Genomic DNA, 23,842 nt, shown 5'->3' on the forward strand with positions numbered 1-23,842 from the left:
ATATTGAAATATATTGTATAACAAAAATTAGTTTATCTAAATGGTTACAACAAAATATATTATGATGAATGAAATGATTAAAATTAGGAAGAAAAAGGGAAGTTTAATAAATTAGGTGATGAAGAGCATCTTCAAATGAGACGTCAAATTCAAAACATCAAATTTAAATTTGATGGCTGACTTGTCAATTTGACATATTGTCAATATTTTCCTTCCACCTGTTATGCCATTTATTTTTATTTTTTTAACAAAAATAATAAAAGTTGGGTTGTTGTTGGTTTAAAAATAATAAAATAATGCCACTTAGTACTACCGTCTAGTAGTATTGTAACATCCCACATTGCCCAGGGGAGTGAATCTTGTAAGTCTTATATGTATATTCTCATCTCTACCTAACATGAGGCATTTTGGGAGCTCACTAGCTCGGAACTCCGAAGTTAAGCGAATTCGCGCGAGAGTAATCCCATGATGGGTGACCCACTGGGAAGTTCTCGTTTAACTTCCCAAAAACAAAACCATGAGGGCGTGGTTGGGGCCCAAAGTACACAATATCATGCTACAGTGGAGTTGAGCCCGGGATGTGGTAGGGGCCTGTGCCGGGATGTGACAAGTATTCCTCTTCACTTGTAAGTGAAAAGTTTTAGATTCGATTCTCACCAAAGGTGAATTTGAACTACATTATTGCTATCCTATTGTGAGGCTAAGCCCACCCTCTCGCCTTTAGTGTAGATAATATTGTTTGTTCAAAAAAAATAATAATAATAAAATATTACTTAAATATGCTAGCATTTAAGGTAAGGCAAGTGGAATGGCTTTGGAAATAACAACAACCATATTTGAAGGCATCTTCAAATTTGACATCTCTTTGTCCATGTCAGTTTGACATCTCGATTGGAGTAAATATTATATCATTTGTTACTGTTATATGTCTATTTGGCAATTTTGACATATCATTTGGAGATGGTCTATTGTATCAAGGGACTAAAATTAGATTTTGAACTTCTTTATGGTTTTAGTCTAAAAGTCATCTTTGCCAAGAATTAGAATGAAGTTTCCTATATTATTCAAAGAGGAGTACTCGAACATGGATATCTTTAAACCAAGCGGAGAAAAATACTACTAGATTAATAGTCAGTTGATTTTTCATTTGTAACCAAAATAAAGATTAAAAAATATATAATGCAACACAGATACAGTTAAACTTCAATTTTTTTTTTTGTTACATTATTTTCGTCTTTCTCTCTCTCCTACTTCTTATTTGTTACATTAACTTCAAATTTAGATTTGTTGGTTGACTTGTTAATTTGACATTTTGTCAATATTTTCCTTCCACCTGATATGGCATTTATGTTTTTTTTTTAACAAAAATAATAAAAGTTGGGTTGTTGTTGGTTTAAAAATAATAAAATAATACCACTTAGTACTACGGTTTAGTGGTATTCTTTTCCACTTGTAAGTGACAAGTCTTAGGTTCGATTCTCATCAAAGGCAAATTTGAACCACATTATTGCTAGCGTATTGTTAGGCTGAGCCTACCCCCTCCCCCTTAGTGTAAATATTTTTTGTTCAAAATAATAATAATAATAATAATAAAATAATACTGAAATATGCTAGCATTTAAGGTAAGGCAAATTGAATGGCTTTGGAAATAGCAAAAACCATATTTGAAGGCACCTTCAAATTTGACATCTCTTTGTCCATGTCAGCTTAGTCTTTTATTTCATGTTAGCTTTGACATCTCGGTTGGAATAAATAGTATGTCATTTGTTACTGTTATATGTCTATTTGGCAATTTTGACATATCCTTTGGAGATGGTCTATTGTATCAAGGGATTAAAATTATATTTTGAACTTACTTAAGGTTTTAGTCTAAAAGTCATATTTGCCAAGGATTAGAATGAAGTTTCCTATATTATTCAAAGAGGAGTATTCGAACATGGATATCTTTAAACCAAGCGGAGAAAAATACTACTAGATTAAGAGTCAGCTGACTTTTCATTTGTAACCAAAATAAAGATTAAAAAAATATAATGCAACATAGATACAGTTAAACTTCAAATTATTATTTTTTGGTTACATTATCTTCGTCTTTCTCTTTCTTGTACTTCTTATTTGTAATTTTCTTTCTCTTATCCTTCTTCTTCGCATTGTTCCCTAAATTTATGAGTTTTTCTCTTTTATAAAAACAAATGGGATTTTTTTTTTTTTTTTTTGTAATTTTCTTTCTCTTATCCTTCTTCTTCGCATTGTTCCCTAAATTTATGAGTTTTTCTCTTTTATGAAAACAAATGGGATTTTTTTAAAATTTTTTTTTTTTAGTATTTTTAGAAAGTATTTGATTTTTGAGGTTTTGATTATATGGATGCATGAATTTTGGAATTGATCTTGCATGTACAAGAATTTGAAATTGATCTTGCAAAAGTACTAGAATTTTGAAACTAATCTTGTAGAAATGATGAAATTTTAAAACTTCTCTTGTAGAAGTGCTAAAAGTTTTAAAACTGATTTTGTAGAAGTGTTGGAATTTTGAATTATCTTGCAGAAGTGATGAAAATTTTGAAACTAATCTTGCAAAAGTGCTGAAAAGTTTGAAACTGATTTTGTAGAAGTACTAAAAATTTTGAAATCGACCTTGCAGAAGTGCTGGAATTTTAAAATTGGTCTTGTAGAAGTGCTAAAAGAATTTAAATTGATGTTGCAGAAGTGTTGGAATTTTGAAACTAATCTTGCAGAAGTGCGAAAAACTTTGAAACTGATATTGCAGAAATACTGAAATTTTGAAACTAATCTTGTAGAAGTGCAGAAAGTTTTGAAACTGATCTTGCAAAAGTGCATAACTTAATTTTTCTAAATCAGTTTGAACTTTTTATAGATGGTGTTGGTTTGCAGTGTTGACTTAGTTAAGTAACAAGTCAATTGGGAGCATGGCTGGAACTTTAAAATTTGGTTTGCTTTAGGTTTGTTGAGTTTTGAACTTTTGTTTCTCCGTTTAAAATGATTCAAAACAGTCGAATTTTATAAATTGTATTTTGTGTTTTTGTCTCTATAGGTAAAACTTCCTTAATTTAAAGGAAATGCTTTAGTTTTATTCTAAAAAAAACCAAGAGCTTTGTTTTATAGAGTGTTTTAGTTGATATTTAATTTAATAAGCAATATTGAGAAAATAGAAATTAAACATGTGAAACCCTATCCTCGATTTATCGTATCTTATACTATCGAATTTATAAAATTACCATTGTACCCTTGAGCTGACTTTTGTTGATCATCTCATCGATACGCGTAGTCTTAATTTAATTAATTTATTCGTATCGTACTCATCATCACGAACGCGTAAGCCTTAACAGATTCGAATTCGGATGTATAACGAAGATTCTACGTTCGAACCGTCAAACGTTTTTGGATATTTTGTGTTTCGTCTTACACATTCTTAAATTACGAACCAAGGGGACCCACTTGGGATTATTGTCCCTTTAACCTGACCCTATCCGAATACCCTTTCCCCACCTTTCCAGATTTTCCTATTTCCTTTTATAAGTACTCTTTCTCTTTCTCTCCATCATTTTCTCTCTTAAAACTCTCCCGTGCCTTCTCTCTACAATCTCTCTCTCATCTCTCTCTGAGTTCACTCTCACAACAACAACAACCCCAAGACTCAAGGCTTGGATTTTGGACCTCAAAACCCCAGGCCAAAATCGATACTTCAACTATGACAGTTACGGTGCACCCTCCCCCGATGAACTCCGACGACTTTCGTGACTATTTCGACGTAGGTAAGCTTCTAGAAACCCTTGGGATGTGTTTTAAGGTTAGATTGAAGCTTGTTTTAAGTTGTACACAAGTGTTAAACGCAGAAATAGGTCAAAGTAAGCTTTTCCCAGTTTTCTGGCGAGCACCGCCACTTTTGAAGCCTTTTTTTTTGCCAACCCACAACGAGTTAGCAGTCATGAAAGGTACCATTCTCTTCATCTCATTGAGAACTATGATTTTTGTTTTTGAACCACTCAATTTGGTTAAGTAATGAAGAAGTTATGAGCGTTTGAAGTTCTACCCAGAAACCGGCCAACCCAAGGCCTCAAACCGGGTCAACCCGACCCGATTTCCCTAAATTCGGATCCAAACCCAAATGCAACTCGGCCCAACTATCTTACCCAAGCCCATAACCCAAACCTTCGGCCCAAGCCCAACCCAGATTCCAATCAGCGTGTAGGTCCACGTGTGAGTGTCTCTCTTGGCTGGTGCATGGAGCACACGTGCCTCCATCGGAGGTATTGTGCTCCGTCGTCTACTGTGGCCCCTGGAACTTTTTCGGCCAACTTTTCGATGATCTAACTCGGCGCGTGACCATCCGGGTCGTCGTCTCATGGCGACGAGTGCGACGACGCGTGGAGGTACCCGAGGTTCCCCCTTAGGTTTTTCAACGTCTTGAATCCGTTTATGATGTCTGTTTCTCAAAATTCAATCGTTTTATAGTTTTATTAATTGGTCCCTTTATGTGCTTAGGTGCGTTTGGTAGTGGCATTTTCGTCCCCCTCTTCGACTACGGAATATCTATGAATGTACCCTTTCCAAAATGCATGATTTAATTACTAGAAATGCATACATGAAAAGCATGATTTACTGGCTACGTTTTATGAAATGTTTATGAGTAAATTGGTTTTACGCTTTATGAAATATCATGCTTCACTGAATTTATGCTTATTGAGATACGAATATGATTTTAGATATGATGTCTGAGCTATTAAGCTCCATTGAGATATATATTTTGGAAATATTATGTTCATGTTTTTATTATGCTTATTTAGTGGTTACTCATACAATTTGCCTACGGGCAAATGATACTGCCTACGGGCGTGATTCTACCTTTGGGCGAATGAAGATTTAGTCCTACCTACAGGCGATTGATATCCTTATATGGCTTCGGTAGGGTGATGTAGGGCCTACAGGTGAAGGATACTGCCTTCTGGCGATTTTGATACCACTACTAAGCACACTTTATATGATATATGTTTTATGAAAAGTTTTATGGCACGCTAGAGTTTTGGAAAACCTATTACATATTACACTATTGAGTTTTCCTAAACTTTGGGAGTTAGTACGTTGATGAATAACTGTTTCAGTATTACTTATATATCAACTTGGTCAACTCAAGTTTTGTTTTGCACCCCCTCAGGACCTAGGAACGAAGCATACGATCCAAGCTACGAGGCATTCCCATACCAGTGACTTTGTGTCCTTCTCTCCGTTTGGACATTCTTGTAATAGCATATTCTGTTACACCTTCTGCTTATATTCTAAATTAGTAATATGCTCTGAACATGTCATGCATTATCACTATTATTTTGTTGGTAGTTGAACTTATTATATTAGTTTGTTAAGGTTGTATTTGAATATTACATTGCATACTTATGCGCAAAATTTATATGCATGTTTCATATGTTCTCGGCATATGCATTCATAAAATGGCTTGCATTACCTCAGGTGTCAGCCAGCACGTGGCCATCTCGTTGTCCTTCGGACATCAAGATCGAGGCATGTTAGATTGGTATCAGAACATACTTAAGACTTCATTCTTCCATTTGGTAATCATAAGGTTTCTTATGGCCATAATCTTTCGTCATTCTAAATCATTTTTGTCTCATATCAGAATCATGGATCCTCCTGGTGGGGATGTACCTCGGTGACCTCGTTTTGGTTTAATAGGTGGAATTCAGTAGTTGACCTCTGCTCTGTGACATGAGTTCCCTAGGAATAACAAGCAGAGTGGTAGTTATATAAAGATTGCTAGGAGTTGGGGTGTTACCGAGTTGTGTGTAGTTGGAGCCTGTGAGGAGGCCGAGGATTGGCTAAAGAAGATGGAGGATACGCTAGAATGTATGAAGTGCCCAGTGGCTGAGTGGGCGAATATTGCTGGTTACTTCATTTAGGGTAACGCGAGATTTTGGTGGAAATCAGTGAAAGACTCTCGCCTACGTAACTCTTTGATGACTTGGGTTACGTTCAGGAAACTTTTCATCAAACACTTTTTCAGCCCCGAGTAACAGCTGAGGAAAAGACAGGAATTCATAAATTTTCGCCAAGGCAACTTGACTATCATGGAGTTTAATAACACATTTCGGCGGTTGGCGAGTCACCACACTGTGGTCTATGATAACCCCCGGGAAACGATGGTACAGTTGAAGATTGCTATGAACAATGACATATGCGAGCTTTGAGAGTCGAGCAGTCATGGTGGAACAGACTTAACCCGGACCAACACCGAAACCAAAACCAGTCTCCAAACCAGAATCAGCAGCGTATATTCTGATCTGAAGCATAAGGAAGCCTTCTACTTCTTTTTCTTCTTCATTTGGCCCTAGACACTCTTAGTTGTTCAAACGACACAGTAAGGATTTGAGATCATCCAGTGAAGGCTCAGGCAATGAGATGGTGAGGTAGTCTTTCAGCCATTCTAATTTAGCAGTTAAGGCTTACATGATTTGTGGTAAGCATCATCGGGGAGATTGCATTGCTGGTCCAGCCATGTGTTTCAAGTATGGTGACTCTAGAAAAATAGCCCGTAATTACGCTAGTGCGTGTTCATCTAATGATTATGCTTCTGGTTCGAGTTATGGTGGAAGTAGTAATCCGAGTACTCAGTTTTCTGCTAAGAGGCAACCACAGTATTTTGAAGTAGCTTCAAGCAGTCATGCTCAAAAGAACCGTGCAGGTCGAAATAGCCAAGGTACTAGGACTCATGGAGCCCGTAGCAGTGGTTCGGGGCGTCAGGCCCATGGATGTATCAACGCCATGACTCAGAGGGAGGCAGAGCAGGATCCCAGAGTTATCACTGGTACGTTACTTGTTTTTGGTCATTGGGCTAATGTTCTGATAGATCTGGGTGCTACTTACTATTTCATGTCTTCACAATTTGTGCGGGTGGTAAACCCGCAACGTATATCAATTGGGTATGATATATTTATACAATTGCCTCTTGAAGATTTATTTTGTGCATAGTGGGAGTTTAGGGATTGCCCAGTTATTGTCGAGGGAGAACTTTTGGAGGTCAATTTAATTCCCTTTAAATCATTCTGGGAATGGATTGGCTATCTAAGCACAACACTTATGTTGGATGTAGAGAGAAATTGGTGACATTTGATCAGCCTGGATGACTAGCGATCACGTTTCAGGGTGAACAACAAATCCTTTAGAATAGTATTATTTCTGACATTCGGACGGCAAAGTTACTACAAAGGGGTTATATGGGATTTTTAGCTTACGTGGTCACGCAGGGTGAACCTTCTCTGTGTGCTAGAGATGTGCCAGTGGTGAATGAGTTCACCGATTTATTTCCTGAGGATTTTTCGGGGTTACCACATGTGAGGGAAATCAAATTCACCATTTATTTACGTCCAGGTACCAACCCTATTTCCTTGGCACCAGCTGAGTTGATGGAATTGAAGATTCAACTTCAGGAGCTTGTGGACAAAGGTTATATCCAACCCATCATGTCTCCCTGGGGCGCTCATGTACTGATTGTCAGGAAGAATGATGGGTTAATTAAACTCTGCATCAACTACAAGCAGCTTAATCGAGTAACGGTAAAAAGCGTTATCCCTTGCCTCTGATTAATGACTTGTTTGATCAACTGAGGGATGCTCAGGTGTTCTCTAAGATCAATCTTTAATCGGGTTACCATCAGCTGCTAATCCGGGATGAAGATGTATTGAAGACTGTTTTTCGCACTAGGTATGAACACTATGAATTTTATGTCATTCATTTTGGGTTAACAAATACACATGCAGCTTTCATGGATTTGATGAATTGATGACATCTTGATCTACTCCAAGAGTAATGATGAACACAGGAAACATTTGAAGTTGGTGTTGGGGAAATTAAGGAAGCATCAGCTGTATGCGAAATTTAGTAAATGTTAGTTTTACCTGGACCAGATCAGTTTCCTCGGGCATGTGGTTTCTGCTAAGGGAGTTTGTATGGACCCTCAGAAGATTTATGTTGTGTCTATGTGGGAACAACCAAGAAATGTTACTGAAGTGAAGAGTTTTCTAGGACTGGCTGGTTATTACAAACATTTTGTGCAGGACTTCTCGATGATTGCCCTGCCTCTTAGTACATTGACCTGAAAGGGGGTCAAATTCAACTGGGATGAGAATTATGAACGAAGTTTCCAGGAGCTTAAACATCGTCTTCCTCATGCCCCTGTCCTTGCTCTTCCAGATGGTGGCAGTGAGTTTGAAATCTATAGTGATGCATCATTGTCAGGTGTGGGTTGTGTTTTAATGCAGCATAGGAAAGTCATCGCCTATGCTTCTAGGCAACTTAAAACTCACAAGATAAACTACCCCACACATGAACTGGACTCGGAGAAGTAGTTTTTTCTCTAAAAATCTGGCAACATTACTTATACAACGAGAAGTGTCGTATCTTTACAAGTCACAAGAGTTTGAAGTATGTCTTCACCCATAAAGAGATAAATTTGAGGCAGAGAAGGTGGATGGAACTCATTAATGACTTTGATTGCATTATTAAGTATCATCTTGGTCATGCCAACGTCGTAGCAGATACACTTAGCTAAAAATCTTATAGACAACTTGCCTCCCTTTGAGCTATCCATGTTTCGCTACTATTTTCTCTTCAAGAAACCAGCATTACAGTGACACCAGACTCACAGGGAACATTGTTAGCACACTTCCAAATTAGTCATGTTTTGGTGGATTTGGTTCCGGCAGCTCAGGAGCTTGATCAGCAGTGTGCAGACCTAAAGGAACAGGTTCAAAATGGTACAAGGCGAGATTTGAAGATCCGAAGAGATGGAGCCTTGATGATGGGAAACAGGTTGTTTGTGCCTAAGGACAACGAATTGGTGAAGGAGGAAACTCTGGATTAAGCCTACATTTTGGCATATGCCATGCATCCGGGGAGTACTAAATTGTATCACACTATTCGTCCATTCTAATATTGGTATGGGATTAAACGGGATGTGGCAAAGTATGTGAAGAGATGCATGATTTTCCAGTAGGTGAAGGCGAATAGGCAGAGGCCTGAAGGGTTAATGTAAAATCTCCCTATACCAGCTTGGAAGTGGGAGAATATTACCATAGATTTTGTGTATGGTTCGCCGAGCATGCGGTTAAGATTTGATGTCATCTGGGTAATTATGGACAGACCCACTAAGATTGCTCATTTCTTACCGGTTCGACAAACTTACACACTGGAGAAGTTAACACAGTTGTTCATCGATAACATTTTTAAACTCCACGGTGTACCCATCACCACTGTTTCGAACAGAGATCTAAGATTCACCTTCAGATTTTGGAGAGAATTCCATAATGCCATGAATACTCAGCTGTTATGCAGCACTGCCTATCATCCATAGACCAATGGTCAATCTGAGATGACGATTTAGACTTTGGAGGACATATTGAGGGTGTGTGTTCTCTAGTGGAATGGCAGTTGGGATAGCTATTTTTCATTGATCGAGTTTTCCTACAACAGCAATTACCATTCTAGTATCAGCATGGCACCATTCGAGGCATTGTGTGGGAAGGCGTGCCGGACGTCGTTGTGTTGTGAGTGGGTGTTAGTGAGGCCAGAAATTGTCGACACCAGTAATACTAACATCAAGTTGATTAAGAAGAATTTGAAAACGGCACAAGATCGACGGAAGAGCATTGCGAACCGACATTCTAGAGATCGTGAGTATGAGATTGGTGATTTTGTCTTCCTGAAGTTGTCACCTTGGAAGCGTGTGGTTCGTTTTGGTAAGTGAGGGAAGTTGAGTCCTCGATGTGTTGGTCCCTACAGGATCACAGAAAAAATTGACATGATTGCTTATGGATTGGAGCTACCACTAGAGGTGTCACAGATACATAATGTGTTTCATGTTTCCATGCTTTGGAAGTATGTACCAAATCCTTCTCACGTTATTCAGTCGGAACCATTAGAAGTGAGTCAAGACGTGAGTTAGGTTGAGAAACTAGTGGCGATCATCAAGAAACAGGATAAAACGATGAGAAACAAAGTCATTTCGTTAGTAAAGGTGTTGTGGAGGAACCTCGCAGTCAAGAAAACGACTTGGGAAATGGAAGAACTTATAAGGAGTCAATATCCGTACTTGTTTATTTGAGGTTGTAAATTTCAGGGATGAAATTCTTTTAAGGGGATAGATTGTGAAACCCTGTCCTAGATGTCATATTTTATACTATTGGATTTATGAAATTACCATTGTACCTTTGAGTTGACTTTCATTGATCATCTCGTCGAAATGCATAGTCTTAATTTAATTAATTTATTCGTATCGTACTCATCGTCATGAACGTGTAGGGGTGAATGAATTCAAATTCGGATGTATAACGAAGATTCTACATTCGAACCATCGAACGTTTTCGGATATTTATTGTTTCATCTTATGCATTCTTAAATTATGAACCAAGGGGACCCACTTGGGATTCTTGTCCCCTTAACCTTGTCCTATTTGGATATCCCCTCCCCACATTTCCAAATTTTCCTATTTCCTTTTATAACACTTTTTCTCTCTATCCCCATCATTTTCTCTCTTTCTCTCTTAAAGCTCTTTCATGCCCTTTCACTGCGATCTCCCCTCCTCTCTCTTTGAGTTCACTCTCATAACAACAACAACCCTAAGACTCAAGGCTTAGACGTTGGACCTCGAAACCCCAGGCCAAACTCGATACTTCAACCGTGATAGTTATGGTGCACCCCCCTCCCCGCAACAAACTCCTACGCCTTTCGTGACTTTCCAACCTAGGTAAGCTTCTAGAAACCCTTGGGATGTGTTTTAAGGTTAGATTGAAGTTTGTTTTAAGTTGTACATACGTGTTAAACGCAGAAATAACTCAGAGTAAGTTTTGCTTGTTTTCCAGTGAGCACCACCACTTTCGAGGATTTTTCAGCCAAACCACGGTGAGTTAGTCATCATGCAAGGTACCATTCTCTTCATCTCGTTTAGAACTATGATTTTAATTTTTGAATCATTCGATTTGGTTGAGTAATGAAAAAGTTATGAGTGTTTGAAGTTCTACCCAAAAACCAGCCAACCCACGGCCTGCAATCAGGTCAACCCGACCCGATTTCCCTAAACCTGAATCTAAACCCAAATGTAACCCAGCCTAGCTATGCTATCCAAGCCCAGAACCCAAACCCTTGGCCCAAGCCCAGCCCAGATTCCAATCAGCGCGTGGGTCCGCGTGTGGGCGTCTCTCTTGGCTAGCATGTGAAGCACACTTGCCTCCACCGAAGATACTGTGCTTTTCCATTGTGGATGGTAGCGCCAGCAACTTTTTCGGCCAACTTTCCGATGACCCAACTCGACGCGTAACTGTTCGAGCCGCCGCCCCATGGCGGCGCGTGCATCGGCACATAGGGGTACCCGAGGTTTCCCCTTAGGTTTTTCAACGTCTTGAATCCGTTTATGATGTCCGTTTCTTGAAATTCAATCGTTTTAGTATAGCTTTATTAATTGGTCCCTTTATGTGTTTAGGTGCATCTGTTAGTGGTGTTTCAGTCTTCCCTGGTTTGCACGGCTCTTTGACTACGGCGTATCTGTAAATGGACCCCTTCCAAAGTGCATGATTTAATTACTAGAAATGCATACATGAAAAGCTTGTTTTGATGACTACATTTTATGAAACGTTTATGAGTAAATTGGTTTTACGCTTTAGGAAATATCATGCTTCACTGGATTTATGCTTATTGAGATATTCACGAATATGATTTAAGATATCATGTTTGAGCTATTGAGCTCCGTTGAGATATATACACATATTTTGGAAATATTATGTTCATATTTTTATTGTGCTTATTTAGTGGTTACTCATATGATTTGCCTACGGGCGAATGACACTGCCTTCAGGCAAATGAAGATTTAGTCCTGCCTACGAACGATTGATATCCTTATATGGTTTCAATCGGGTGATGTAGGGCCTACGGGTGAAAGATATTGCCTTCAAGCGATTTTGATACCACTACTAAGCACAATTTATATGATATATGTTTTATGAAAGGTTTTATGGCACGCTAGGGTTATCAGAAAACCTATTACATATTATACTATTGAGTTTTCCTAATCTTTGGGGGTTAGTACGTTGATGAATAATTGTTTTAATATTACTTATATATCAACTTGGTTCATTCATGTTTTGTTTTGCGCCCCCTCAAGACCTAGGAACGAGGTATACGATCCGAGTTACAAGGCATTCTCATACCAGTGACTTTCTGTCCTTCTCTCCACTTGGACATTCTTGTAATATCACTTTATGTTACACTTCCACTTGTATTCTGAATTAGTAGTATACTCTGAACATGTCATGCATTATCACTATTATTTTGTTGGCAGTTGAACTTATTATATTATTTTGTTAAGGTTGTATTTGAATATTATATTGCATAGTTATGTGCAAAATTTATATGCATGTTTCACATGTTCTCGGCATATACATTCATAAAATGGCTTGCGTCACCTTGGGTGTCGGCCAGCACGTAGTCATCCCGTTGTCCTTCAAACATAGGGATCGGAGCGTGTCAAAACACATTATCTTTACTCGAGTGTAAGTCAATTAGTTACCTCACCACTTAGGTCCACTAAGGTGTCGTGATCAGATAGATAAAATGTTTCATTTCAAAAGATCTCCCAGTAATTTAGAGAAAATTACCAATTAGTATACTTCTTGATAGACATAACTTCTCTGATGTAGAACAATTGTGCTTAATCAACAATTCTTGATAGACATAACTTCTCCGTCAATGGCTAATCTAACAAAATCTATCGTTTAACCTCAAAAAAAAAAAAAATAAATAAATAAATCCTATTAGCATATATAGCTAAATAATGTGTACAATAATGTTATTAGAAACACATAATAATTTCATTACCAATATTGTCTGTAATACAAGTGGATATACTATTGTATGTGAGATTCATCCATACTAGAGAGAGTCTCAGCAATATGTCGGTTTTGCATATCTAAATAATATTAGTGGTAGGCATATGACAGATGTTTATCTATGCTGTTATAAAGTCCCTCTCCATCATGATCCCATATTATGTAATAAAGTTATTTGTGCAAGGGCTAACAACCATGCGCGCATGATAGAAATCTAGCAAACATTTTACCTATCCGACCTAAAAGTAAACATTTTATCCATTACAGCGTGCAAAGAAAACTTTTCATCCAGTACATGATCAAATTACCAATAATTGAGGCGATAAAAAGAAGAACGAAGTTATCCTGGTCATTGATGTGTTTTAAATAACACAAAATAATTGATGTGTTTGTAGCTAGCTAGCCAACTACTAAATCTTTTAGCTAGCGCCATGTTGTTTGCTTCCTTTCACAGATACCATTTCTTCTTCATCCTTGTCTCAGACAAGAGATCATGGAAGAGGCACGCACGAGAGCTCATATTTTTAAGTTTAATTAATTTCTAAAAAAGATATGGATGCACCACTATTAGGGTGCAAAAGCACAGTATTTACCATGATCGTATTTTTTTAGTGCAACTTTAGGCAGCTAAAGAACATTAAAGAGCCATTGCTTTTTAAACCGATCGCACAAAATAATAGGTTCATTCGGGTGATGGATTATATAATAGATAGATAGATATATGTATGTGTGTGTGTGTCTATATATATATATATATATGATCCTTAAAAACAAATATATCTATATGTTATCCTTATAAAACAAATATATGGGTAAAAGATCTAACTCCAAGTAGCTAGTTCCTAACTAATTTATGATATTATGAAGGGTTTAAATGAGTGAAGAGGAGCGCATTGGCTTTCGAAAGAAGGACCTAAGCTATTGGGCACCAGGATTTGGAAGAGCCCACATCAAAAGATTATTGGAAGAATCATAGAAAGTAGTATTTTAATGGATCCAATTTTTCATTGGAATATTAATGTGTTATTTTCATCGAGTTAGGTGATGAGAGGGAAACCCACTAGCTATGTATATTTATAAGTTTAACTTAAAGAGCCAGGTGGCCTAAGGGGATCCCAATATGGTTGAAGAGGAGTTGGCATCCACTTAAAATGCTTGATATATTTGCAGAAGCCATGGGGTTTTATTTAAGTTTCTATTGGGACACCAAGCATGCTTCCAAGCCATGAAAAACCTAAGTTTCTTTTCAGACGTGTAAAGCAAGGTTCCCACTTAGATTTAACTTCAACCCATTATTGGCTCCTTAACCAGAAATTTAGAAAGTATAACCCCTCTATATTTATATACGTTAGAGTCCCCAATTATTGGTGGAATTAGGAAAAAGCTTCACCGAGGACGTTTCAACCAACTAAAACTCCCTGTATCACACTTGGCTCCTGCAGCTTTTACAGTTCATTTCACTCAAATCGTCATCCATGATATAATACAGGAACTTTAACAAAAAATACTAGTATTGTTCATTTTAACGAAAAATCACATTTTTACATTAAAAAATCAATCATAGTACTATTCACTTTAGCCTATATCTTGCCCTTATCGTTAAAACTCAAAGTTTTCAAGTCTTTTTATTACTTTCCCTTATAATATATGATGTATCTCTAACAAAAAAACTTCTATGAAGTTTATTTAAATTTTTATATAACTAACGTGAAAGTCGATTCAATGATTGAGCTTAAGATCTATATAACCATAATTATATATGTTTGGCATTCACAATTATAAGATATATGTGCTTAAGATCTATATAACCATAATTATGTTTGGCATTCACAATTATAAGATATATGTGTGATAATTATATGTCCCATTTTTAGGGATGTGTTATCCACATTCCATTTTATTTCTCACACACCCTTGATAATTTCTATCCGTTGATCTTCTTCAATTCATCTGATCCGACGGTCAAAAATTAAAAAGGTGTGTGAATATCATATTTTTTTATATTATTTTGGACAAAATTATATGTCTGTAAAGATTCTTTGAGGATTCTCGTTGTTTAATTTGTTCAAAATAATAAAGAAAAGAAAAAATAATTTTAATAAACAACTAATTTTATTAGAAAGAAGTGGCAACAAACAACACCTGGGGGGAATTAAAAATGAAAGCTAAAAGTATAAAAAAAATAAAGTACAAAGACCAAACCTCCATAAAAAGTGTACTAGAAAGAAGTGTCCACGTGTTATGTGAACAGAGTTTGCAAATGGTGGGAGGTCTCCATGTGGTTAGACAAAGTCTTCAGAAGAAAAAGAAGAATAAAAGGGGATCTCTGAAAATTGAATATTATTGGTACCAAAAGGGATGTCTTTTTTGTTTTTGAGTTTTTAACATGGTTTGTGGCGTTGGGTATTTGACTATGGTACTGTATGTATATGAACGTGTCAGCTCTAGCCCTTAGGAAAACTGGTCCCTTCTCCCATCCTCCAGAGAGGGTGGTGCAATATAATTGTCGACATATATTTGGCCCGTGAATCCAAGTATATGCATGCATGTGTTCAAGATTTGGATAAAATGATCTTTTTTTATTGCTCATGTGATTAGCTAAATGATCTTGGTAGAGGGAGCAGATGCATAAGGTGTTCACATAGGAGGTAGCTTGGACCTAATTCATCCAGTGTTTGTGCTAATAATTATAATTTAATCCACATTATAATGCTTAATCATGGACTAAGAGCTGGGTTTGGGGGAAGAATCAAAATACAGCTAAGGCACTTGGGTCGGGACATCAGGCTCGTGATTGATCATTAATTTAATTGTTGCATCATTTTTCTTACAAGGAAGACGATTTGTGTTACGTTCGTCTAAGATATGCGAAAAAATATTGTGCTATTCGGCGCTATTCTTTTATCAAAATTTTATCGAAGGTATTCAAAACGGATAAAAGTTTAAGAAATAAAAGATGATGAGGACAATGAATGGTGATGATGGGGATGATAGAGGCGTTACTGATGAAGGTAAATTAACAATTTGAAATCTGATTAATAGGTGTGGGAGAACAAACTCTGCACCAGTGGAGTTCTAAGCTCCCACCATTTTATTCATCATTTTTTTCATTAACTAAAAATAATATTCATCCTTTTCTATTACATGATCACATTCGAAACTGGGTCACTCCACCAATCCGTGCTACCGGTATTAAGGCTCATAGGCTTTAGACTACTCATGACCTTGTTTAATCAAGTTCTGAATGATCATTTAGTTTTGGTTATAAATAGCTCAAGCTTTGTAACCCCTTCGTAAACCTAACCAAGATCGGCAACCCAAAGACGAAAGAGAAAAAAGGCTAGAGTGGCCCAACTCAGCAAGGTCGCGCCGTAGCACAAAGTTGGCTTTCTCTATGAACATATATAAGGAAGAGGATCCGGTCCGGATCTCTCCCATCAAAGGTTCAGGATCAAGTGATTCAAACTGTTGAAATTTGATCCAACGATTACTCTAAAAGTTATAATAATTGTAGCCGTTGAATCAAATTTCAACAGTCCGGATCACTTGATCCTAGGCCTTTGATGGGAGAGATCCGTACCGGATCCTCTTCCCATATATAAAAGGGAGTTTTAAAGAAATACTCCCGGTACTGTTTACTTTTAACGAAAAACCACATTTTTACCTTTTCCTAGTACTATTCACTACACCTTTATTTGTTATTTTTCATTAAAACTAAAGTTTTTTTTTTTTACTTTTCGTTAGTTTTTCTTATATAAAACTAGGAATGAGGATCCTCTCCAGATCCTCTTTATGAGAATTCCAGAGATATATTGTATAGTCTGAAATTTTTTAAATCTTTTTTATTTAAATTTGAACATAAATAGTACCTGACAAAAACTAACTGCACGATGTACAATGAACAGACATAATTGGAGGATCTCTGGGATGCTCACAAAGAGGATTCGAAGAAAATTCTTACAAAGACGATCCGGAAAGGATCCTCATTCTAAAACTAGAGCAAAACTTGATTTAAATGGAGATGAGTAGCAAATTGTGAGGTGCAGGTAACACGACCTCTTGGCAGACCCAAGAGGCAAGTGTAAATGAAGTCCAATCCATGGGAAGGCAATATATTCTCTAAATAGTATGCATCACGCATATAGGGCTTAGTTTCTACATAAGCATGCACTAAAGTCATGTAGTATAGAACATTCATTTTTATTTTTATTTTGGATAACGTATAGAACCTTCATTGAAAACTCCGTACAAAGAATCGTTACTCTATCTCGAAAACTTTAACTAAAAAATTTAATTAAAAGAAGCGGTAAGTGTATTTATATGCTTACTGGAGTGAGCTAACAGAATTTTGCTACATTTATGTATTTCTTGAAGGAATGGGGTTTACAAGAAATTTCAAGTGTTTATAATCCATTGTAGCACAAGAAATTCCAAATAATTATATGCTTAATTACCAAAAGAAAAAAAAAAAAAAAAAAAAAAGGAGTTCATATGCTTAGCAGAGTGTGAAGAGAAATATCAGAGAGGAGAAAAAGTTTTAGCTTTCACAAGCTTTCAAATATTCATTCATGAATATGGTATAAGAATTATAAGTAACGACTCGTTTACGAAGAATGACTACATGCTTTAACAAACCCTAGCTAGGCTTAAAGCCCAGAGGACTGCAGCTACAAAGATTGAGATGTCCAAAATAAAGGATATTTCCTTGTGATCCATTGGGCTTCATGCCTATATTTGTGGTCACATGAGTGATCTAAGCTAATCCAATCTAACCAACCTACTACTCATTAACAACTAATTAAACAACCACCTATGAGAGTAGCTAATTAGGTTGTGGCTCATCCTCCTCCCTAAATCTCAGTTGGGAATCTGAGTTTGTGATTTGAACCACTACGAAGCTACAGAAGGGCAAGGAGGTATGGCCGCACCTCTAATTATCGAAAATCAACCCTAAGAGCGAGAATCTGCCCTCTAACAAAATGTCTCAAAGAGTTTTGACAAGTTGAAGTGGCTAGGCTCTTTGCTTCTTTACTTGTAAATCCAAATTTTTCTATGAAAAATCGTATTTATCAGGAACAATTTGATGAACCAACTTGCTGATTTTAGGAAATGGGTTGTTTCTTATGTTATGAGATTTGATGTGAGTTTGATGTTAATCAGCCATTGAAATACCACAAATTTTGGTTGTAATGTTTGTTGTAAAGCTTCTACAGGATATATCTGAGTTTAATTCGAACTGGATTAGAAAGTGGCTGATAAACTCGTTAGGCACTGGAAGATTCTCAGATGAGATCATGTGGGGGAAGGCAGGAATGTATATCATTTTCTTTGTGCCTCTTTCTTTATCTATTATTTATTAACTAACATTTTTCTAATCTCATTTGCAGGTGACGACAACAAGCAAAGACAAGGGCGAGGCATGTGTCCTCAGGCGAGTCATTCACTCTCAGAATTGTGTCATCGTGGAAGGCAAAAATCTGGTATTAGTCTAGCCCTATTATTTGTAATTTGGTATATTGTTCTGGTTTATCTGATTTTGTCTTGCAGTTCTTTGAGCAACTTTATATATTGTTTCATTCAGTATTATAGCATTTTATTTCTTGAGAAAACTTGTTACAAATTTGTGTTAGAATCTGGTATTTGTGTATAAATTTTATGATAGTTTTACTAAGCTCAGAGGAAAAAGAAAACGGAAATGATATTGGTAAGAATTCAAAGATCACAGAGCACAAGTCATGCTCATCGTGCATTTCATTCCATTCACTCATAACAATACAAAATAGTAACTAGCCTACAGAGAGAAGGAGTGAGCCTATGAGCCCATCCAATGGTCTACAAGCAATGCCCTATAAGACTTTGTCACTTGCTCACATCTAAGCCTAAGAGCCAAAATACCAATCTTAACCCTTATCTCTAACAAACTTTTGCCACATCAACACCACTCTAATTAAAGATTAATTAATCAATTTAGACCTTAACAACCAACACTCCCTTCTAAGGTCTTAACTGAAATCACTCCTAGCTTCCTCAAGCAATACAACATGTCCTTTCCCAAAGGCTTGGTGAAAATGTCTGAGTCAAATGGCTTGTGTTGCGGCCTCAGATGCACTCATGTATTCAGCCTCAGCTGTGGAAAGTGCCACACTTTGTTGTTTTATAGATGCGCAAGAGAATGCTCCATTGCCCAAAGTGAGTATAACGAAAAGTGGTATCATCTTCATTCCCACTTTAGTCACTGTCACAAAAACCAATGAGCAGTGCAGAATCCCTTTTCTTATAATTAATTCCATAGTCAAAGGTACCCTGAGTATACCTCATAACCCTATTTATAGTGCCAAGATGCTTGGTTGTAGGACAATGCATGAACTTTGCAAGCATATAAGATGAGAACATAACATCAGGTTTTGTTGCAATCAAATACAAGAGGTTATTGCCAACAATTTTTCTATACAATTCATCATCAGTTGCTTCATTGCCATCATCCTTCTTAGCTTATCAATGGAAGCTAAAGGAATTGAACTGGCTTACAGGTCTTCAGTCCAGATTTCTCAAGCAAACTCAATGCATATTTCTTCTGATGAATAGTCATGCTCTACCATTTGCCCTACATTAAGCAAGTTTTCATCTAACCCAGGCACTATCATAACCTCAGGAATGTATCTATTACCCATCTTGGTTTCTATAATCAAGGTTCCCTTGCCAATTAACTCCAAAAGATCACCAATACCCATCTTCACTTTGCATTTCACACTCCTATTAATGTTAATTAGGAGTGATTCACTGTTAGTCATGTGGTTGCTACAACCACTATCTAGATACCAGATCTCATAGTTCACTTGAACATAAGCTTTATGGCATGCATAAAACATCATTGCAGTGTCTCGCACCTAATTGGCATAATTTGTCATTTGACCCGTCTTTGGCTTATGACAATTTCTCATCAAGTGCCCAAACTTACTACAATTATGGCACTTCACTTTTCCTTTGAATCAACACTCCACATGAGTTGCTCCTCTAGATAGGCATCATGCTCACCATCATCTTCTTCATCATCAATAGACAAAGATTTAACCTACTTCTTCTTCAATTTAGCCTTCTGTTTGGGCCTAAAATAACACAGCCGAGCCTAGAATTGTTCTCAGTCCAATAAGAAATATCGAGAATATTCTTTGCCATGGGCTGAGTCCAGTAGAGTTTGGCCGAACCCTATTAGAAGATGGTTTTTCTTGGATAAGGGTGAAATGGTCAAATCCTAGTGCAATAAGGATTCTTCAGAAGTTAAGGATGCTTTGAATCATAAAAGATGCCGAGAATCAAGGGATTGAATCTAAGTGATTAAAGAGTTCAATTCAGAATCCCATGAGAGTTAGGATTAGTCAAAACCTAATAAGATTAGGTTGAGGATTTCTAGTCCAAGTGAAATTTTACCTCGACCATGAGGGAAATTACTACTATAAATAGAGAGATGAGTGCATCATTCAAAGTATATCCAATTCAACACACAACTGCCTTGCGCAAACCTCTCAAACATCTTGATATTTTTATTTTCTTTTTCCTCGCCAATACATCTTCAGTTTGGATAAACAACAATGTGGAAGAAACCAGCAACATCTTCAGTTTGGATAAACAGCACTGAAGCCGTAGAATCAGCTGACCAATGAGCACTTTTAGTTTGGATAAATAGCATTGCTTCGAGACCGACTGGTTATCTATCCAAGTCTCGGTTAATGAGTTTTTCTGAGTCCTTATTGGAAGAGGTTATCTCATCAGCCTTCTCAACGAAGTGAGGAATTACCAAGCTTTGCACGTTGAGAGTCGAGTTTATTTTATGATTGGATATTCATAGATACATTTTAGAGTTCAGCATTCAGACGACTGAACCACATTTACAATCAAGACACTTATCTCTTTTGAATATTTGTGTCTGTACAATCTAGTACCAGTTCGGCATACTTATATTTGCACAAATATAATTATTGAGACCAAACGCGATGCTGATGATTTGTGAACTGCGAAGAAACTAGCAGCTTTGTCTTCAGGCTCTATAACCTAAAGGCCGAGATGAGTTCCTTCCTCAGCTGCCATCGCAAGACACAGAAGTCAGCAGCACACCCAATACCACATCAACATACATTTTACTCCCTGGCCAAACTCGATAACCGAATGACGTAGTTAAGTTATTAATTACTCAGCCTGCGCGTCACGTAGACTAGGTAGTTTTTAGGGTCCACGCCTTATCTTTCTTCTTCTATGATTCTGGGATCACTATCCCTTTGTCGACAAGTTTCCAAGTCCCATATGATTTGAAAATTGTGACCATCCTGGCTTTCCAGAACTCGAACTCGATACCATCAAATACAGGAGCTCACAATTCACCACCTCAAGATCTAGCCATTTCAAACTGAATCGATTCAAATCCGAGAGTTTTCTCATTGGATTTCTCTCAAATTTTTCATAGAAATCAACGCCCAGTTGATACTTGAACTAAGCTCTCGATACCATGTTAGAATATGGTACTTGTGTATGAATTTTATGATAGTTTTACTGAGCTCAGAGGAATAAGAAAATGAAAATGATGATGGTAAGAATCCAAAGATCACAGAGCACAAGTTATGCTCATCCAACGGTGTATGAGCAATGCCCTATAAAACTTTGCCACTTGCTCACATCTGAGCCTAAGATCTAATAGACCAATCTCAACCCTTAATCTCTAACAAACTCTTGCCACATCAACACTACTCTAATTAAAGATTAATTAATCATTTTAGACCTTAACAACCAACTCTATTCTGGTTACAACAATCTGATTGAGATAGTAGATGGTCTCTATGATTATCACGACAAAAATGTTCGATAACGTTTTTCGGCTTATGCCTTTTTCTCATGCTTACCATTTAGCAAGTGGAATTGACTGGTTGATAGTTTGCAGAGAGTGTGCTTTTTTTCTTTTTTTTTTTCTTTTTTTTTTTGAGCAAACGATAGTATCTATATTAAGGGGAAGGAGATGGACTAAGTCTCACAATGAACTAGCCAGACAAGATGCTTATTTACTAAAAATATCTTTTACAATTGGAAGCTCTTCTAATGAATTATGTGGATTTTGGTTGCTACTGAACAATTACTCTGTTATTGCAGGTAAAGAAACATATCAAGCATGGCAAGGTCATGAAGGTGGGATTTTCACTGTTGAAGTGTCTCTCCATGCCTCAAATGTGCAAGTTGTTGATCCAGTAATAGGGTACAGATGCACTCATCTTAAATTTCAACCCTCTTTTGACAATTCACGGTTTCGCCACTGATTGGAATAATGATAAACAAGTTAAATACTGGATTATATATGAGTCATAGGCTTGTTTGTTGATTGGTGCGTTTAGGCTTCATATATATTTGTAGGAGTCTTGACCTAACTTCATTGGAAATCTTACTTAGAATATATATCTTAGAGTGAAATTTTGCTGACCTTTTTTGTCCTAATGTGGAATATATTTGTAAGAGTCTTGAATATTGTACGTATAATTTTCTATTTGTGATACATCACATGAATCGCAAACATAGTTTGCAAAATTGGTCTACATACCTATATCATGCATGACAGACTCTCTATTGATCCTTTCATCAGCTGCTGACATAAAACTAATAGAACTAACTCGAGCAAGATAGAGGAAGGAAAAAAGAAAAAAAAAAAAAAAAAAAAAGGCGAATGGGTATAAATTCTAGATCCATAAGGGCAAAATATAAATATGTATAATTAATGAACAAAAAATACAGTACAAATGAGTTTGAATTAGCACCAACTACCACGGCTACATGGCTTCCAAACTTGTTCCTAATCATCATACAACAACAACACCAACACCAACGTTGATTACTACTTCCGCTGGGTTTCGCATTCTTGCTTCAATACTTTAGTCCGTTTCGACAATTTATCCACCGTTATATCACACGCCACATGAAATTTCATGCTTCTACTTTTCAACGTCCCAATTCTCAACCTCGCCGAAATGTTCATGTTGAGGGATAAACTAACCTGCACTTTCTTCGTGCTGCTATTGCTCTCACTAACTCCCAAGCTTTTCTTAATCTCTTTAGGCAAAATAACGTTTGCACTGTGGACGACGATAGTAACCTCTTTTGATTTGCCCGTCCCTTGCGTAAAAGATGGGTATTTTCCTTCAGCTATTGTTTTTTGCTTGAAATGAAGGCTAGTACCACCACCATTGTACATAATTGTCACTCTCGAATTCGGATTTCGAACCATCAACGTCAAGCTGTAGTCCGACCGTCCATTACTCTTGCTATGTACAACAACACGTTCTACACTAAATTTGGGATTTTCGGACTTGGCGAACATAAAAGAAAAAATCGTTATGAGCATGACAATAAGGAGGACAATGAAAGCCAAGATGCCAATGCAGTAAAGGTTGCAACATAACGGCCTTTTTCTTTTGCGGGATGGGTCCTGGTGGCATTCGATAATGTAGGCGTTTTCGGGCGGGGGCACGTGGTAGATTTGGTCCTTGGGGACTTGGATAACATAGGTACCTGAGCGGAAGATGGCGACGGAAGGATTTTGGGGTTGGGAGATGACCAACTGTCGGGATGTCGACGGGGGTAGTGTTGGAGGTAGGAATTGGAGGTATTCGGGAATTGCAAAGATAGAAGGAGGGGAGTGGTTTTTGTTGATAGGGAGATCAGGTGGGGACCGCTCCGCCATGGGAAAATGGGGAACGGTGGGGAGGAGATGGAAGGTGGTGTGTAAGCGCAATTGGAGAAGAAGGGGACGTGGATTGCATGGGACAAATGGGAGGCTGTGAGGTGGAAGAGAAGCAAACTAAAGAGGGGTTTGCAATTTGCATGCAAAAGTGAGGTTTTTGTCCAAATTAAGGCTATTATTAGAGGTCGTTTACTAGGTCAATTTACATCTCCTAATACTCGCTTAAGGA

General features: G+C 37.2%; 1 protein-coding gene across 1 annotated transcript; it reads right to left on the minus strand.

Moving 5' to 3' along the window:
• Window positions 1–22,631: 22,631 nt before the first annotated feature.
• On the minus strand, window positions 22,632–23,624 carry LOC137730709 (NDR1/HIN1-like protein 13). The gene has a single exon (XM_068469669.1). It carries the CDS (start codon window positions 23,611–23,613, stop codon window positions 22,768–22,770), a length of 846 nt encoding a protein of 281 aa, XP_068325770.1. The 5' UTR covers window positions 23,614–23,624; the 3' UTR covers window positions 22,632–22,767.
• Between the last annotated feature and the right edge of the window lie 218 nt (window positions 23,625–23,842).

Source organism: Pyrus communis, chromosome 1, assembly GCF_963583255.1.
Source record: "Pyrus communis chromosome 1, drPyrComm1.1, whole genome shotgun sequence".
Lineage (NCBI taxonomy): Eukaryota > Viridiplantae > Streptophyta > Magnoliopsida > Rosales > Rosaceae > Pyrus > Pyrus communis.

Bases quoted from the DNA above. Each gene is read 5' to 3' on its own strand.
- LOC137730709 (XM_068469669.1), bottom strand. From the start codon at position 23,613: ATGGCGGAGCGGTCCCCACCTGATCTCCCTATCAACAAAAACCACTCC.